The sequence below is a fragment of the Rana temporaria genome, chromosome 3 (assembly GCF_905171775.1).
Source record: "Rana temporaria chromosome 3, aRanTem1.1, whole genome shotgun sequence".
NCBI classification, from domain to species: domain Eukaryota; kingdom Metazoa; phylum Chordata; class Amphibia; order Anura; family Ranidae; genus Rana; species Rana temporaria.
The window spans coordinates 89888841-89904524 of record NC_053491.1 but is presented as its reverse complement, the minus strand read 5'-3'; the positions used below and the strand labels follow the sequence as shown (position 1 = coordinate 89904524).

The 15684-nt window shown below is 44.1% G+C and overlaps 1 protein-coding gene across 3 annotated transcripts in view; it reads right to left on the bottom strand.

Annotated features, from left to right (window-relative positions):
* The window catches only part of ZNF609 (zinc finger protein 609), a 107945-nt gene that overhangs the window by 20789 nt on the left and 71472 nt on the right, over positions 1-15684 (bottom strand). For all 3 annotated transcript variants that reach the window (XM_040342939.1, XM_040342937.1, XM_040342938.1), the window contains one exon: positions 6433-6808. In XM_040342939.1, coding sequence (XP_040198873.1) covers positions 6433-6808 — 376 coding nt within the window. The remainder of the gene's footprint in view (positions 1-6432; positions 6809-15684) is intronic.

The window sequence follows — 15684 nt, the reverse complement described above, 5'->3', positions numbered from 1 at the left end:
TAACCCCTTCCCCGCCCCCTAGTGTTTACCCCTTTACTGCCAGTGGCATTTTTATAGTAATCCAATGCATTTTTATAGCACTGATCGCTATAAAAATGCCAATGGTCCCAAAAATGTGTCAAAAGTGTCCGAAGTGTCCGCCATAATGTCGCAGTACTGAAAGAAATCGCTGATCGCCGCCATTACTAGTAAAAAAAAAAATATTAATAAAAATGCCATAAAAATACCCCCTATTTTGTAAACGCTATAACTTGTGCGCAAACCAATCAACGCTTATTGCGTTTTTTTTACGAAAAATATGTAGAAGAATACGTATCGGCCTAAACTGAGGAAAAAAAAAGTTTTTTTATATATTTTTGGGGGATATTTATTACAGCAAAAAATATTAATTTTTTTCTAAATTGCCGCTCTATTTTTGTTTATAGCGCAAAAACTAAAAACCGCAGAGGTGATCAAATACCACCAAAAGAAAGCTCTATAATTTGCAGCTTGCCATTGGGGCAAAAAAATAAAAATAAAAAATCACTTTAACCGCCACATGCAGACGTATGTCTGCAGAAGGGCACGACTGGGCACAAGGGCGTACATGTACGTCCCCTTTAAGAGCCCAGCTGTGGGTTTCGCGACGCGGACCTCAGCTTCGTCACCATCGGAATGGCACACCCGATCGCCGCCGGTGTCCCGTGATCGGGTTACAGAGAGGAAGAACGGGGAGAGGCAAGTGTAAACAAACCTCTCCCCATGCTCCCTAGTGAGACTGACACTGATCGTCTGTTCCCTGTCTTAGGGAACGACGATCAGTGACGTCGCACGCACAGCCACGCCCCCCACAGTAAGAATACTCCCTTAGGGCACACTTAACCCCTACAGTGCCCTCTCCTGGTTAACCCCTTCACTGCCAGTGTTATTTTTACCGTAGCTAATGCATTTTTATAGCACTGTTCGCTGTAAAAATGACAATGGTCAGACAATAGTGTCAAAAGTGTCCAATGTGTCCGCCATAATGTCGCAGTCACGATAAAAATCGATGAACTCCGCCATTACTAGAACAAAAATAAAATAAAAATGCAATAAAACTATCCCCTATTTGGTAGACGTTATAAATTTCAATAAACACTTATTGCAATTTTTTTTTACCAAAAATATGTAGAAGAATACGTATTGGCCTAAACGGAGGGAAAACATTTTTTTTTTATATATTTTTTGGGGATAGTTATTATCAGAGCTTTTTTTTCTCAGAAAATAGGTGCAGGAACTCAACTACGACCCGTTCAGATTTCACAAACAGTAGAAGGGTCTTAAAAGGGCATTAAATACCAGAATTGCATTACATGCAGAGTGCAGAGTTCAGGGGGTTACAAAGCTGTCACTTGTAAACACAGAAACCAGACTTCTGTGTTTACAAGTGATTGTGGTGAGCAGGCGCCAAAGGTGGTGGAACCGAGTTCCCCCAAGTTCCCCCTGAAAAAAAGCCCTGGTTATTATAGCAATAAGTAAAAAATATTGATTTTTTTTTTCAAAATTGTCGCTCTATTTTTGTTTATAGCGCAAAAAAACTAAAACTGTAGAGGTGATCAAATACCACCAAAAGAAAGCTCTATTTGTGGGGAAAAAAGGACGCCAATTTTATTTGGCAGCCACGTCGCACGACTGCGCAATTGTCAGTTAAAGCAACGCAGTGCCGAATCGCAAAAAGGGGCCAGGTCCTTTAGCTGCATAATGGTCCAGGGCTTAAGTGGTTAAAGAGTGTGCAGGGAAGATCAGCAGCTAAACCCAGCTAAGGTGGAGGCTGATAAACTGGAGGCAATATAAAGGCATTACAATTACATTTATAGTAAACGTTGATCAGTATTGTGCATTATATTTAAAATGATCATATCTATGAAAAAAAGTCCCAGCTTTTAGTACTACTTTAATATATTAAGGTACTTATATAGCGCTGTCAATTTATGCAGCGCTTTACATATACATTGTACATTCACATTGGTCCCTACCCCCAAGGAGCTTACAATCTAAGGTCTCCCATTCATATACTAGGGCCAATTTAGACAAAAGCCAATTAACCTACCAGCATGTCTTTGGAGTGTGGGAAGAAACCGGAGTACTCAGAGGAAACTCACACAGGCACAGGGGAACATGCAAACTCCAGACAGGTAGTGTCGTGGTTGGGATTCTAACCAACAACCCTTTTTATGCTAGGCGAAAGTGCTACCCACTACACCACTGTTCCACCCACAATATAAAAGATTTCCATCTCCCTTCCACCCTTCATATAGATTATCTGACTCCTAGTTAAAATGCCCATATACTCTACCTCTGGTAATTAATTAAATAATATAAGTAATATATATTATTTTCACTGTTTCACAATATAAATGAATCCCTTATAGTAGTGATTATCTGCTATTTCTATACTATAAAGGGCTCATTTAAGTCTTTTTAACCCCATTTAGACCCCTTTCATACTGACATGTTTTCAGGCGGTTCAGCGCTTAAAATAGCGCTGCTATACCGCCTGAAAAAATCGTGCCCCGCAGGCGTCAATGTGAAAGCCCGAAGGCTTTCACACTCAAGCGGTGCGCTAGCAAAACCGCTCCAAAAGTCCTGCTAGCCGCATCTTTGGAGCGGTATAGGAGCGGGGTGTTTACTGCTCCTTCTCATTGAAATCAATAAGAAACCGCGGTAATACCGCCCGCAATGGGCCTCTACAGAGGCCCATTGCGGGCGGTATTAACCCTTTTTCGGCCGCTAGCGGGAGTTAAAACCGCACTGCTAACGACCGAATATCGCGGTAAATACAACGGTATATGGGCGCTAAAAATCGCGTCGCTATACCGTCACCGCACCTCCACTGCCCCATGTGAAAGGGGCCTAAGACAGGTGATAGAAAAAAAAGCATGCTGCTGCTACTAAATGTCTTAGGCCTGGGTGACACCAGTGCAGAAACAGATCAAAAGTAAAACTTCATAGGTTTGAACCGAGCCTTATGCTGGCCATACATGTATTTTTGGTTGATAATATTCATTCGAAAAAATGTGTACATTTGCTGAAAGAATGTAATTTGAAAATTTCTCTTGCTTTTAACATTCATTTTAAAATGAATGTAATTTCTGAACAAAAACCACATACGCTGTCTGAAAATTCCTTTCACCAAGAAGCTTTCTATTCAGCTGCTTCGAATTTTCCCATCACTGTGTTAGAAAACGAACGTTGGTTTGACCCCACTAACGATTAGAAAATCGAACAAAGGTTCTTAAAATGAATTTTTTTCTTGCATGGTTTTTGTATGGCCAGCATTAATGACAGTTGGCGCTTTAAATAAAAAAAACTTGATCTCAGAGTCTGATTATATTTACCAGATTCAACCTGTAATAGTATATACAGTATATCTCTTCTGTCTAGTATTCCAAGAGTGGACTAGAGATTTATCTCTAACAATATAGTTGGTCAATTATATTTACTACTGCAGAGAGAGATATTTAAGAATAAATTGACATTTTAAACTTTACACATTAACTAAATTATCACCCAACTTATCGATAAAATTATCATTAGTTGCAGTCCTAATCGATTCATTTAGTGTGTATTGTTGTAATTTAATGTGATTGGCCCCATCTGTACTATATGATCACTGTGACCAATCACAGCTAGTAACACAATTGAACACAATAACTGGCATGAATCAAAGCCAGACAGATCACACCACGGCGTGGTCCGTATGGCACGCATAAGGTGTGTTCCAAGAGGATGTCATATGCCATCCACCCAGAACGACAAAAGCTTTGTGCAGCCATCATTTCACTGGGCAGGAAGTGGTTAAGTTGCAATGGCAAATTTATGCTGGATACATTCTTTGTGTATCCAGCTTTGACCACCACAATTAATCACTGGCTACTCGCACACACCTATCATTTCAGATACAGATTTGCAGACTCTTGCCCCTGGAAATGGCAGGGTGTGCTAAACCGCCATCTGAATGTTGCCTTATTTAAAAAGCAATTCATGGTGCCATACAAACTATAATAAGGCCTGGTTAACACCTATGCATTTTTTTGGGCGTTTTCAGTCGTGCAGAAACACACTACAGTCCATTTAACATGGTTGCCTATGGATGTAGTTCACATCTGTGTATTTTATGGAAAGGACCAGGGACTTTTTTTCTGGTTTTTGGTTCCATAGACTTCAATGGATCAAAAGCGTGTATTGAAAAATGCACCTGTAGCGCCCTGCTCCTGATGATCAGGCGCAATGCTCAAATTTAGTGGGTGATAATTAGCTCAGACTTTGTTAATTAAGGCTAAATCAGCCTCTGTTCCGGCTCTGGCTGTGCTTGAAGGAATTTCCCTTTGTTTGCCTATGGGTGGCGTTGCCACCATGGGCCAATGTTGGAACTCAAGCAGGTCAGGGTGTATTGGGTGTCTCTCTCCGGGAACAGTCCAGTGGGAGTGGTCTCCCCGCTGGGCATGCTGGGGAAGGATACTTAAGGGGCAGACGCCATAATTTTGGGGTCCCCTTGCCGCCTCCTGGCGCAAGGTATGTGCTGCATGATTTTTGGCCTCTGGGCCATGTTGGCCCCAGGTTTCGTTCGTACCAGGTAGGCCCAGTTGTCCTGACTGGTGCCTACGTTCTGAGGGTGATCCTGTGCTGTCTGTCCTGAGGGAAGAAGCCGCTCAATGGAGGAAACCAGGGGAGGACCTGTCCCGGAAAGGACCGAGCTGAAGGCTGGTAATATGGGAGAGGCCTGGTAACCTTATTGGAGAATGCACTGTAGTCTACGTAACCTTACAGTGTGCTGGTTTGGCTTAAAGGCTCCAAGACTAAGGCTGGAAGTTTGGGTACCAAATCCTGTGGCAGAGGATTCCGGACTGTTCACTTTTGCTTGAAACCAGTCTGTGGCAGATGCTGTTACTGATCATTGGTCGTGCATCATTCCAGCTGCTAGGCCAGGTGAGAGGGGCCTATCCGGGTGAGCAATACCCACTTGAGAGGTAGTGGCGAGTGACCTTTTTTGGGACTTAGAAGTTTCCCCCACTGATCTGTATTATGCACCTGAACCTTCCCCCTGTTCCTCCATCCTTCTACTTTCTTGCAAGTTATGAGAAAAAAATAAAACCCAACACCTAAAGGTTTTACAACTTGTGTGGACATTGGAGTTCTTTACAGACTTTCTTCCCCTAGACAACGAATGTTGAGGTAACGTGCAAGTCCCAAATCTAAACCAGCAGCTCCTACAGGGTTAGTGCTACACACCTGCAATATGCAAACTGCAACCTGCATAGGTGTGAATCAGGCATAAAAGGATGAGGTGGTTTTCACATGTTTATTGGTGGAACGTCACACAAGTAATATACAATGTTTTGGGGCCACAGAGTTTCCCTTCCTTAAGTGGACATAGTGACAATGGTTTAAGAAAGATTGACCGCACTCCTAGGTATGAAGCAGTGATGATTAATTTATTGAAGAAATCCATCAAGATACATCATAAGACCTCTATGCAGGCATGGCAAGATTAACGCGTTTCACGAATCAAGGTTCGCTTAGTCATAATAAGATTATGACGAAGTGAACCTTGATTCGTGAAACGCGTTAATCTTGCCATGCCTGCATAGAGGTCTCATGATGTATCTTGACGGATTTTTATCTTCAATAAATTAAGTGCAGTCAACCTTTCTTGAACCATTGGCTCTTATTCAGACTGCGAACTGGACCTGCACCACAAGGTTGAAGGGAGCTCTGTCTTTGTATCAGTTGACACAGTGACGACATTGACATTTTGAGAGGCTGAAACTTTAGTGATGGTATTTTTAATTTGTGTTTTTGACTTCTTATCCTTTTACAATTTTAAGTGAATTACAAAACCAGCATTATTCCAACCAAACTGGTTGCACTTTTAACTTAGGAAAGCATAAAATGCCATTAGTCTGGATTCACACTTACGCGGATTAGATGCGGGGCAATTCGTCTTACAGGAGACTGACTCTCTCAATGGAGCCAGTACACACAACTACAGGGCGGCTGCAGTCCGCACTGGAAAAGGGTCTTGGGCGCCGTCTCGAGTCCAAATTTAGGCAAAAATTCTGACCCGATTTGTACCTGAAACAGAGAACAAGGCTGCACCGGACCCCCCGCTGTGAGCGGATATATGTGTTGGTGCTTTATTCCTGTCAAACCCTACACTGGAACAGTGAACTCATGTGTCGGAATTTTCCATAAGATGATTGTTGATAGTGCACTACTGCAACAACACATTTGAGTATTGTTCTCAATACTTTTTTTTTTTTATTAGATCCAACTTGTTACATTTTCAGGACATGCTCTTGGAACTTAAAGTTTACCCAAAACTAAAAAGAAAAAAAAAAAACTGCAAAGTTATAAAAATACTCTTGAAAACAGAAATTCTTCTGTGAGTAAATCAACATCCTGAACCAATACCTGGGTAGTTCTGCATCATGACTGCTGGCATTCCACGATAGCTTGGATGGTTGGGGTCATAAGCTTGACTATAGGTATAGCCATGCATATATGGGATATAAGACTGGTGTTGAGTAAGTGGCGATGACACAGGAACATGAGTACTGGTACGGTGCTCCTTAGGCAGAACACGGAGGTCCTCCGTTGCTTGTGGTCCCTTCACTTCCAAATTAACACCTTCTTTGCTGTCCTCTTTCGAGGGAGCTTCCTTGCTGCGGCTCCGCTCTTCCTTGACCTTCCTCTCCCGTTCTTCTTTCCATCTTTCATCGTCTGCTTTTAAAGCATCTGTGTACTTTGGATAGACATAGGACCACATGCGCGATTCTGCCTCCTGCTGCTAAACATTGTTAAAAAAAAAGAGAAAATCTTTAAGTTCCTCATGAAACAATGCTGAGCATATGTGCACAATGGAGATAAATTACAAGCCTCAAATTGCTTTGCTGAACCAACATGAACACTAATGCCCAAGGAAGAGTCAAGCATACAACACATTGGATTCAAGCAAACGTAAAATCTATACCCATCTCTATATATACACACACACATGCAGTACTGTGCAAATGTTTTATAGTCAGGTGTAAAGAAATGCCGTAAAGTAAGAATGCTTTCAAAAATATTAATTTTAAATGTTTTATTTATAAATCAATTTACAAAATGTAAAGTGAGCAAATAGAAAAATCTAAAGCAAATCAATATTTGGTATGGCTACCCTTTGGCTTCAAACCAGCATCAATTCTTACACTAAACACAAAGTAGGATTAGCGTCAGCTGTGCGATTCAACAAAAATACCAAGCAGGTGCTAATTGGTTATCAATTTCAAATGCTGGTTGAGGCCGGGTTCACACTAGTCCGACATACGCTCCGACATTGGGAGCTCATGTCGCATGACGTATGAAAAGCAATGTTTCCCTATGGGAGCCGTCTTAACTGGTCCGACACATGTCAGTCCGACTTTGCAATTACTCCCTGTACTACTTTGGTGCGACTTTGATCCTACTTCACTCCATTGAACATCATTGAAGTAGGATCAAAGTCGGAACGCAGTCTTGCACGCTCCGACTTTGGCATGCGACTTGTATTCTACTGATCTTGTGGGGGAACTCCACGCCAAATTTTAACCAAAAAAAACGTCATGGGTTCCCCTCCAAGAGCATACCAGGCCCATGGGTCTGGTGCGGATTTAAAGGGGACCCCCCCCCCCTACGCCGAAGAAAACGGCGTGGGGGTCCCCCCAAAATCCATACCAGAGCCGTACCTGAGCAGCAGCCCGGCCGGTTAGGAAAGGGGGTGGGGACAAGCGAGCGCCCCCCCCCTATTTAACCGTGCCAGGCCGCATGCCCTCAACATGGGGAGGTAGGTGATATGGGGCAAGGGGGCGCATTGCGGCCCCCCCCCACAGCACCCTGCCCCCATGTTGATGAGCCATTGGTTGTCGGGGTCTGCGGGCGGGGGGCTTATCGGAATCTGGGAGCCCCCTTTACCAGCCCCCCACCTGAGAGCCCCCCCCCCCCAGAAGACGTCGGAAGAAGCAAGACCCCCCTCGTAAAAGAGCTAAAGAAGAGAGGGGGGCCCACGGAGCGGACTAATAAAATATTTTAAAAACCTGTGTAGCGTGTTTATTTTTTTTAACACTTTACTTCCAGGTGAATGGCTTCCATAATCATTCACCTAGGGTGGGGGGCCGGTATCTGGGGGCCCCCATGTTAAAGGGGGCTCCCAGATTCTGATAGGCCGCCCGCAGACCCCGACAACCAACGGCCAGGGTTGTCGGGAAGAGGTCCTGTCCTCATCAACATGGGGGCAGGGTGCTGTGGGGTGGGGGGGCTGCAGTGCGCCCCCCTGCCCCATAGCACCTACCTCCCCATGTTGAGGGCATGCGGCCTGGCACGGTTAAGGAGGGGGGGCGTCCGCTCGTCCCCACCCCCTTTCCTGACCGGTCGGGCTGCTGCTTGGATACGGGTCTGGTATGCATTTTGTGGGGACTTCAAGGCCGTTTTTTTTCGGCGTAGGGGGGTTGCCCTTTAAATCTGCACCAGACCCATGGGCCTGGTATGCCCTTGGAGGGGAACCCATGCAGGTTTTTTTGTTAAAACTTGGCGTGGAGTTCCCCCTCAACATTCATATCAAACACAGATCCCTGCTCATTGAAAGTCGGACTTCAAGTCCAGGGCAAAGTCGGATCAAAGTAGTATCCTGTTTATGAAAGTCGGATGGATGTAGGACCAATGTAGGATAAATGTAGGACCAATGTAGTATCAGTGTAGGAGGATTGTCGCAGAGCAAAGAAGGATGAAAGTCGTGTAGTATAGTGTGAACCCAGCCTCAAATACAGTCATTAACTGAAACAAACAGTTTTATACGGGGCTTAAAATTGGTCGAAGAACACCCGAACTCTGCTACTCAGGTGAGCTTGGCAGCCTACATAAACAGAAAATGTGTGCTTAGTTCTCCAAGATGTCTAGAACAACCTACCTGCCAAGTTCCTTTAAAACAGCATTGGTTCTTCTAGGTACACTTGTACACAGTTTTTGAAGGTAAAGGGTGGTCACACCAAATATTGACTTGATTCAGATTTTTCTTCTGTTCATTTACTTTCCATTTTGTTAAAGGGGTTGTAAAGGTAAATTTTTTTTTTTCTAAATAGCTTCCTTTACCCTAGTGCAGTCCTCCTTCACTTTTGCTTTTAAATGTCCTTATTTCTTCTGAGAAATCCTCACTTCCTATTCTTCAGTCTAACTCCACACAGTAATGCAAGGCTTTCTCCCTGGTGTGGAGTGTCGTGCTCCCCCCCTCCCTTGGACTACAGGAGAGTCAGGACCCCCACTAACACAGCTCCTTTATCTGCAACGTAGAGAGCATCCTGACTCGCCTGTAGTCCAAGGGAGGGGGCGAGCACGACACGCCACACCAGGGAGAAAGCCTTACATTACTGTGTGGAGTTACAGACAGAATAATAGGAAGTGAGGATTTCTTAGAAGAAATAAGGACATTTAAAAGCAAAATCGAAGGATGAGGTAAGTGAAGGAGGACTGCACTAGGGTAAAGGAAGCCATTTAGGAAAAAAAATTGTACCTTTACAACCTCTTTAACTCACCGTTTGTTATTACCATGGTGCCTTTAGGTTCATTCAGGGGTCCCAAGGGTGTCCTACATGTGTGGATATTGCTGCGATATATAAACTATTTCGTTTTTTCCACATTTTAGAATGGTGTGCATAATTTTATATGCTTTTAATTCTTTATTCTTTTTTTGCTCTGTCTGTACTATGTATTGTCATAAATAAAATATTTGTTATATCTACTACTGTCCAATGTGCCTCTAAAGTCTGACCCTGGGCTATTTTTTGCCCATTTTTGTCTTGTATCCCGAACGGTTCCTGTGGCAGTTGTGGCTGAAATCTCTTGATCAACTTGACCTTGGCTTGGTATCAACAGATCCCCAAAGTGATTGAACAGTACTGACTGGCATATTCAAGGCTTTGAATATCTTTTTATACAAATTTATAAAGTTTAATTTCCTTGTTACGCAGGTCTTTCTACCTCCTCATGGCTCAGTGTCTAGCCTTCTTAGTGCATCCATGTGAGAGCCAACAAACTCATTGACTATTCATCCACAGACACGAATTGTGATTTAAAAAGCCACAAATGTGGGACATTAACCTTTAATTGCCATTTTAACCTGTGTGTGCCACCTTCTGTGTCTGTACCAGGGCCAAACATTTCAGGGTATGTAAACTTTTTATCAGGGCCATGTGGGAGATTTCTGTTATTATGATTTAAAAAGGATCCAAAAAACAATGTGATAATAAATGGCTTCATGTGATTTAAGGATGGCAAAGACTTTTTTTGGCATGATCGGTCATATTTTCAATATTGATGCAAAAATTTCACAATTCTGCCAGGGTATGCAACATTTTGAGCACAACTGTATATACACACACACACACACACACACACACACACAGTATGTCACAAAAGTGAGTACACCCCTCACATTTTTGAAAAGATTTTATTCCATCTTTTCATGTGACAACACTGAAGAAATGACACTTTGCTACAAAGTAGTAAGTGTACATGTTGTATAAAAGTGTAAATTATCTGTCCCCTCGAAATAATGCAATACAGCCAAACTGCTGCCAACAAAAATAGGATTTTTTAATACAGCTTACCTGTAAAATCCTTTTCTTGGGAATACATCACAGGCCACAGAGCCTTAATTACTTAATGGGTTATGTAGTCACCACAGGTGATTGAACACTGGTTAACCCAATTAAAATTGAGTTCCTCCCCTATATAACCCCTCCCAAATGAAGAGTTCCTCTGTTTTGTAGCAAAGCAATAAGTGTTCCACGTTTAACTCCGAAGAGGGGTGGGAGCGGTGTGTCCCGTGATGTATTCCCAAGAAAAGGATTTTACAGGTAAGCTGTATTATAAAAATCTTTTCATGATCATACATCACGGGACACAGAGCCTTAATTACTTGATGGGATGTCCCATAGCAATGCTAAAATTGAGGGGAGGGAGGCACAGATCAGAAATAAGACCGCCATCGGGCCAGAGGATCTATACTGCTGCCTGCAGTACACTACGCCTGAAGGCGGCATCCTCATACCCTTTCACATCTACCCGGTTGAACTTAGTAAATGCATGGACTGAAGACCAAGTAGCAGCCTTACAGATCTGAGCCATGGAGGCCTGGCGATGCACTGCTCATGAAGCACCAACTGCTTTAGCTGAGTGCGCCTTCACCTAAAAAGGAGGAATCTTCTTTTCTAACCATAGGCCTGAATAATGACTTGTCGAATCCAATCTGCAATAGTAGATTTTGACGCTGCCTAGCCCTTCCCTGGGATCTACAGAATAAACAGACAATCAGTCTTACGTATCTGAGCCGTAGCTTGCAGATAAACTTTCACCGCTCTTACAACATCTATAGAGCGTCGACCTTCTTCCTCCGCAGACTGCGGATCTGGAAAAAAAGATGGTAGGACTATATCTCGATACAGATACAATCCTGAAACCACCTTAGGTAAAAAGTCAGGTGAGGACGCAGCCACCAATTCCAATACCCTCCTTGCCGAGGATATGGCTACAAGAAAAAAACAGTTTCTTTATCAAAAAGACTTAAGAAGCACGGTGTAATGCAGTGGTGTCCAAACTTTTTTCAAAGAGGGCCAGATTTGAGCATAGTGGAAGAACCCAAGGTCTACCTACTGCCATCCTTACGATTTCTATGTACCAGGGTCTCCTGGGCCAAGCCGGGATGATCAAAATCACCGGCTTTCCTTCCATCTTGATTTTCTGAAGGAATCATGGGAGAAACGGAACTGGAGGGAACGCCTAATCAGAGAATAACGATGCCATAAGATTGTCAGGGCATCTGACCCTTGTCCAGCTTTGCATTGAACCGGGAAGCCAACAGGTCCGCATTTGGGGTACCCCATTTCTGATATACGATTTGAAATATGTCAGGGTGTAGAGACCACTCTCCTGGACTCAGCTGCTGGTGGGTTAAAAAAATCTGCCTGCCAATTTTTTACCCCTGGAATGAGGACTGCAGACAGGCCTTTCGAGAGAGAGAGAGAGAGAGAGAGAGAGAGAGAGAGAGAGAGAGAGAGAGAGAGAGAGAGAGAGAGAGAGACTTGTAAAGCGCAACACATGCAAACTGAATCGCCTCTGGGCGCTGTATCCATTTCATGGGTAAGGAACCCCTTGACCTCAGAAGAGATGGGTTTTAATCTTTCTCCTGAAGGCCAAGTGATCCGACTCCAGTCGGATGGTGGTTGGTAGTGCATTCCACAGGCGGGGTCCTTGGACTGCAAATCTTCGATCTCCTTTGGACTTGTATCTGGCTTTGGGTATCTGGAGGAGGTTTTGATTGGTGGATCGCAGAATGCGATTGGGGTTATGGGCTTTTATTTTTTCACATAGATATTGGGGGGCGTTGCCTTGAATACACTTATGTATTAGGCAGAGTGCCTTGAAAGTGATTCTGTCTTTTACTGGCAACCAATGAAGGGATCTCAGTGAAGGTGAGATTGATTCCCATGTTTTTTTCCCAGTCACTAGTCGAGCGGCCGTATTTTGAACGACTTGCAGACGAGTGATTTGGTATTTGGGGAGTCCTAGATAGAGGGCATTTGCGTAGTCGAGTCTGGAATTGATGATTGTTCCCACCACGACTACAATGTCCTCTTTCGGGATAAAGGGCGCGAGTCTGCGTAGTAGACGCAGCAGATGGTGGGATCCGCTGACTACTGACCCTATTTGTGCATCCATTGTCATGTAGGTATCGAAAATGACTCCAAGACTTTTGACTTTGGTGCTAGGGGTGATAGGGGTGATAGTTTTACCCAGAATGGGTGGGGGGAGTCCATGTTGACGCGGGGTGATTTTTCCGGTTAGCGTGAAACAGGAGAAGTTCTGTTTTCGAACCATTGAGTTTAAGATAACCGTTTGTCATCCAGTTATCTATTAAAGTAAGGCATTTCTCTAGTCCAAGAGAATGATCCTTTTTGTTGCAGATGCGGAAATACAGTTGTGTGTCGTCTGCATAAGAGTGATAAAGTAACTTCTGGTTACTGATGATTTCAAAGAGAGGGCGAAGATAGATATTAAACAATACGGGCGATGAGGAAGATCCTGAGGGACTCCGCATGACACCGTACGTTTTTTCAGAAGTGAAAGACCCCAGTTTCACTATTGTGATCGGTTTTCCAAGAAGGAGGAGAACCAGGGTTAAAACACCTTCAGCGACTCCGGCTACTTCAGCTAGCCTAGCCAGTAGTAGTCCGTGGTCTACAGTGTCAAAAGCCGCGCTTAGGTCCAGCAGTATCAGGAGACAAGATTCTCCTTAGTCTGCGGCCTCTAGAGCGTCATCCTATATTTTGAGCAGCGCAGTTTGTTCCGTTGTTCCGGACGGAAGCCTGATTGAAACGGATCGAGTAATTTATGGGTGTCTAAATGCAGTTGCAGCTGTTGTACAACTACTTTCTCCATTACCTTGGAGAAGACATTGAGAGCTGTTATGGGCCTCCGGTTGTTTTGGGTCTTTGGGGGTCGAGGGTAGTTTTTTTTAGAATGGGTTTATTGTACCTTGTTTTAGCAAGGTGGGCACCATGCCTCCTTGAATGATTTGTTTATGAGCTGCGTGATAGCTGGTGCCAGTATATCGGCACTTTCTTTCAGCAGTTTAGTGGGATGATATCATTGGGTGCTGTGCTATTACGCAGAGTCCCGATTATATTTTTAGTGGCATCGATGGAAATGGGTTTTTAGAGTGAATTTTGGTGATTGCGGCGGATTTATGTGGGTATTAGGTTTGTGATTTGGGGGGGAGTTGGTGACTGTTCCATTTTGCTGAATACTTTCACGGATTTTTTCAATTTTATTAATGAAATAATCCGATAATTAGTTGCAAAATTCTTGTGAATCAGAATTGGGGACCTCTTAACAAGCTGGATTCATAGTCTGAGTGACCAGCTTGAAGAGTTCTCGGGGGCGGTTAAGGGCATTTGCGATGATGTTGGAGAAATTATTTTTTTTGGCCGTGAAGATTTTTGTGATATTTCTTTGTTATTATCTTGTAAATGGTGTGGTTTTTAACTGAAGAGCACCTTTTCCACGCAGCAAGTCAGCTGACTGTAGTAGCGCCTTGTTGATGGCGTCAAGTGTTTCTGTGGCGGTTTGTTTTTGTTGGGTTGTTTTTATTTTGTTCCCTAGTGTTTTGAAGAGTTCTGAGTGGAGCTTCTTCTGAGATCTAGTCCAGTGAGTTGTCACCGGTTTTGTCGTTTTTTCTGGGCTGGCATTTTTGGTGATTGTGAATTTGATGGCATGGTGATCGGTCCATGGTTGCGGCTCATTTCCCAGGACGTAAATTTCCAAATCTTGTTTGAAAATGAGATCGAGCGTATGGCCTGAGGCATGAGTGGGGCCTTGTATTAGTTGCTGCAGACCTAATCCTTCCAGATGGTCGATGCAGGCATCAGCTACGGGGTCCAGCGAGGAGTTGGCCCAGGGGGTGAAATCCCCAAGCACCAAAAGGTGTTTGATGTTTAGGGTATATGTGGAGATGAATTCCGTCAAAGTGAGAAGGTGCGTTTTTGGGCCTGGTGGTCTATAGCAAAGTAGCATATGGACCGTATGTTGGGGATTTGTTTGCAGCTGCAGAGTGAGGGTTTCCATGAATGGAAGCAAGTTTTGAAGGACTGGTTTGGTGATCGAGAGGTGAGTCTTGTGGATCACCGCCAGGCCCCCCCCCCTCTTTGCCCCACTCTGTTTTGCATTTGAATGCGATAATTATCTGGCACCAATTCTGTTAGAATGGTGTTGCAGTCGGCTGTCAGCCAGCTTTCTGTGATGAAGAGGCAGAAGAAGCTAGGATGCGATTCACCTCTCTTTGGCCATCCAGACTTCTGGTGCCTCCTTGGTGATTGATATAGGTCACGGCTGTAGCATTGTTGGACTGAGTCCGAACAGGCCAACCCTGCAGTCTGTAAGACCAAACTCTGAGGGCCAGATGAATTGCCCGAATCTTCAGAATGTTGAGGGGGAAGGATCTTTTCGGCTCCGGACCACTTCCCCTGGGCAGATGATTCTTCTAGAACTGAAACAGTTAATCTGGGTGAACCCAGTCATCATACATCAGTTTCTCCACCAAGGGATGAACTGGAAAGGTGCATGCAGCCTGCAGGGATTTACGAAATCCCAAAGAGGAAACAGAGGACATAGAAGCTTCAACAGGAGGCAATTTGTAAGTGGCACGCACCATCTCTGCATAATATTGCACCTGCGTCTTTAGCAACTGAGAGGTAGCAGGAATCCTCTCATCCTCTAAGTCCTCAGACTGCACATGGTCCTCATCTCCAGAGAGGGATTTTTCACCCTTAGACGGCTCATCTCATGAGAGAGCCAGAGCAGATGAAGGGGATTTACCCCGTTTTCTGCTATTTATTCAAGGAGGTTGCGATAATAGTAGCAATCCTTCCTTCTAGGCCAGTGATGGCGAACCTTGGCACCCCAGATGTTTTGGAACTACATTTCCCATGATGCTCATGCACTCTGCAGTGTAATTGAGCATCCTGGGAAATGTAGTTCCAAAACATCTGGGGTGCCAAGGTTCGCCATCACTGTTCTAGGCCATCTAAAGCAACTTTTAAAGCATCCTCAGTGACGTATACAGGTCCGCACCCGGGCACGTGCAACCACGGCCCC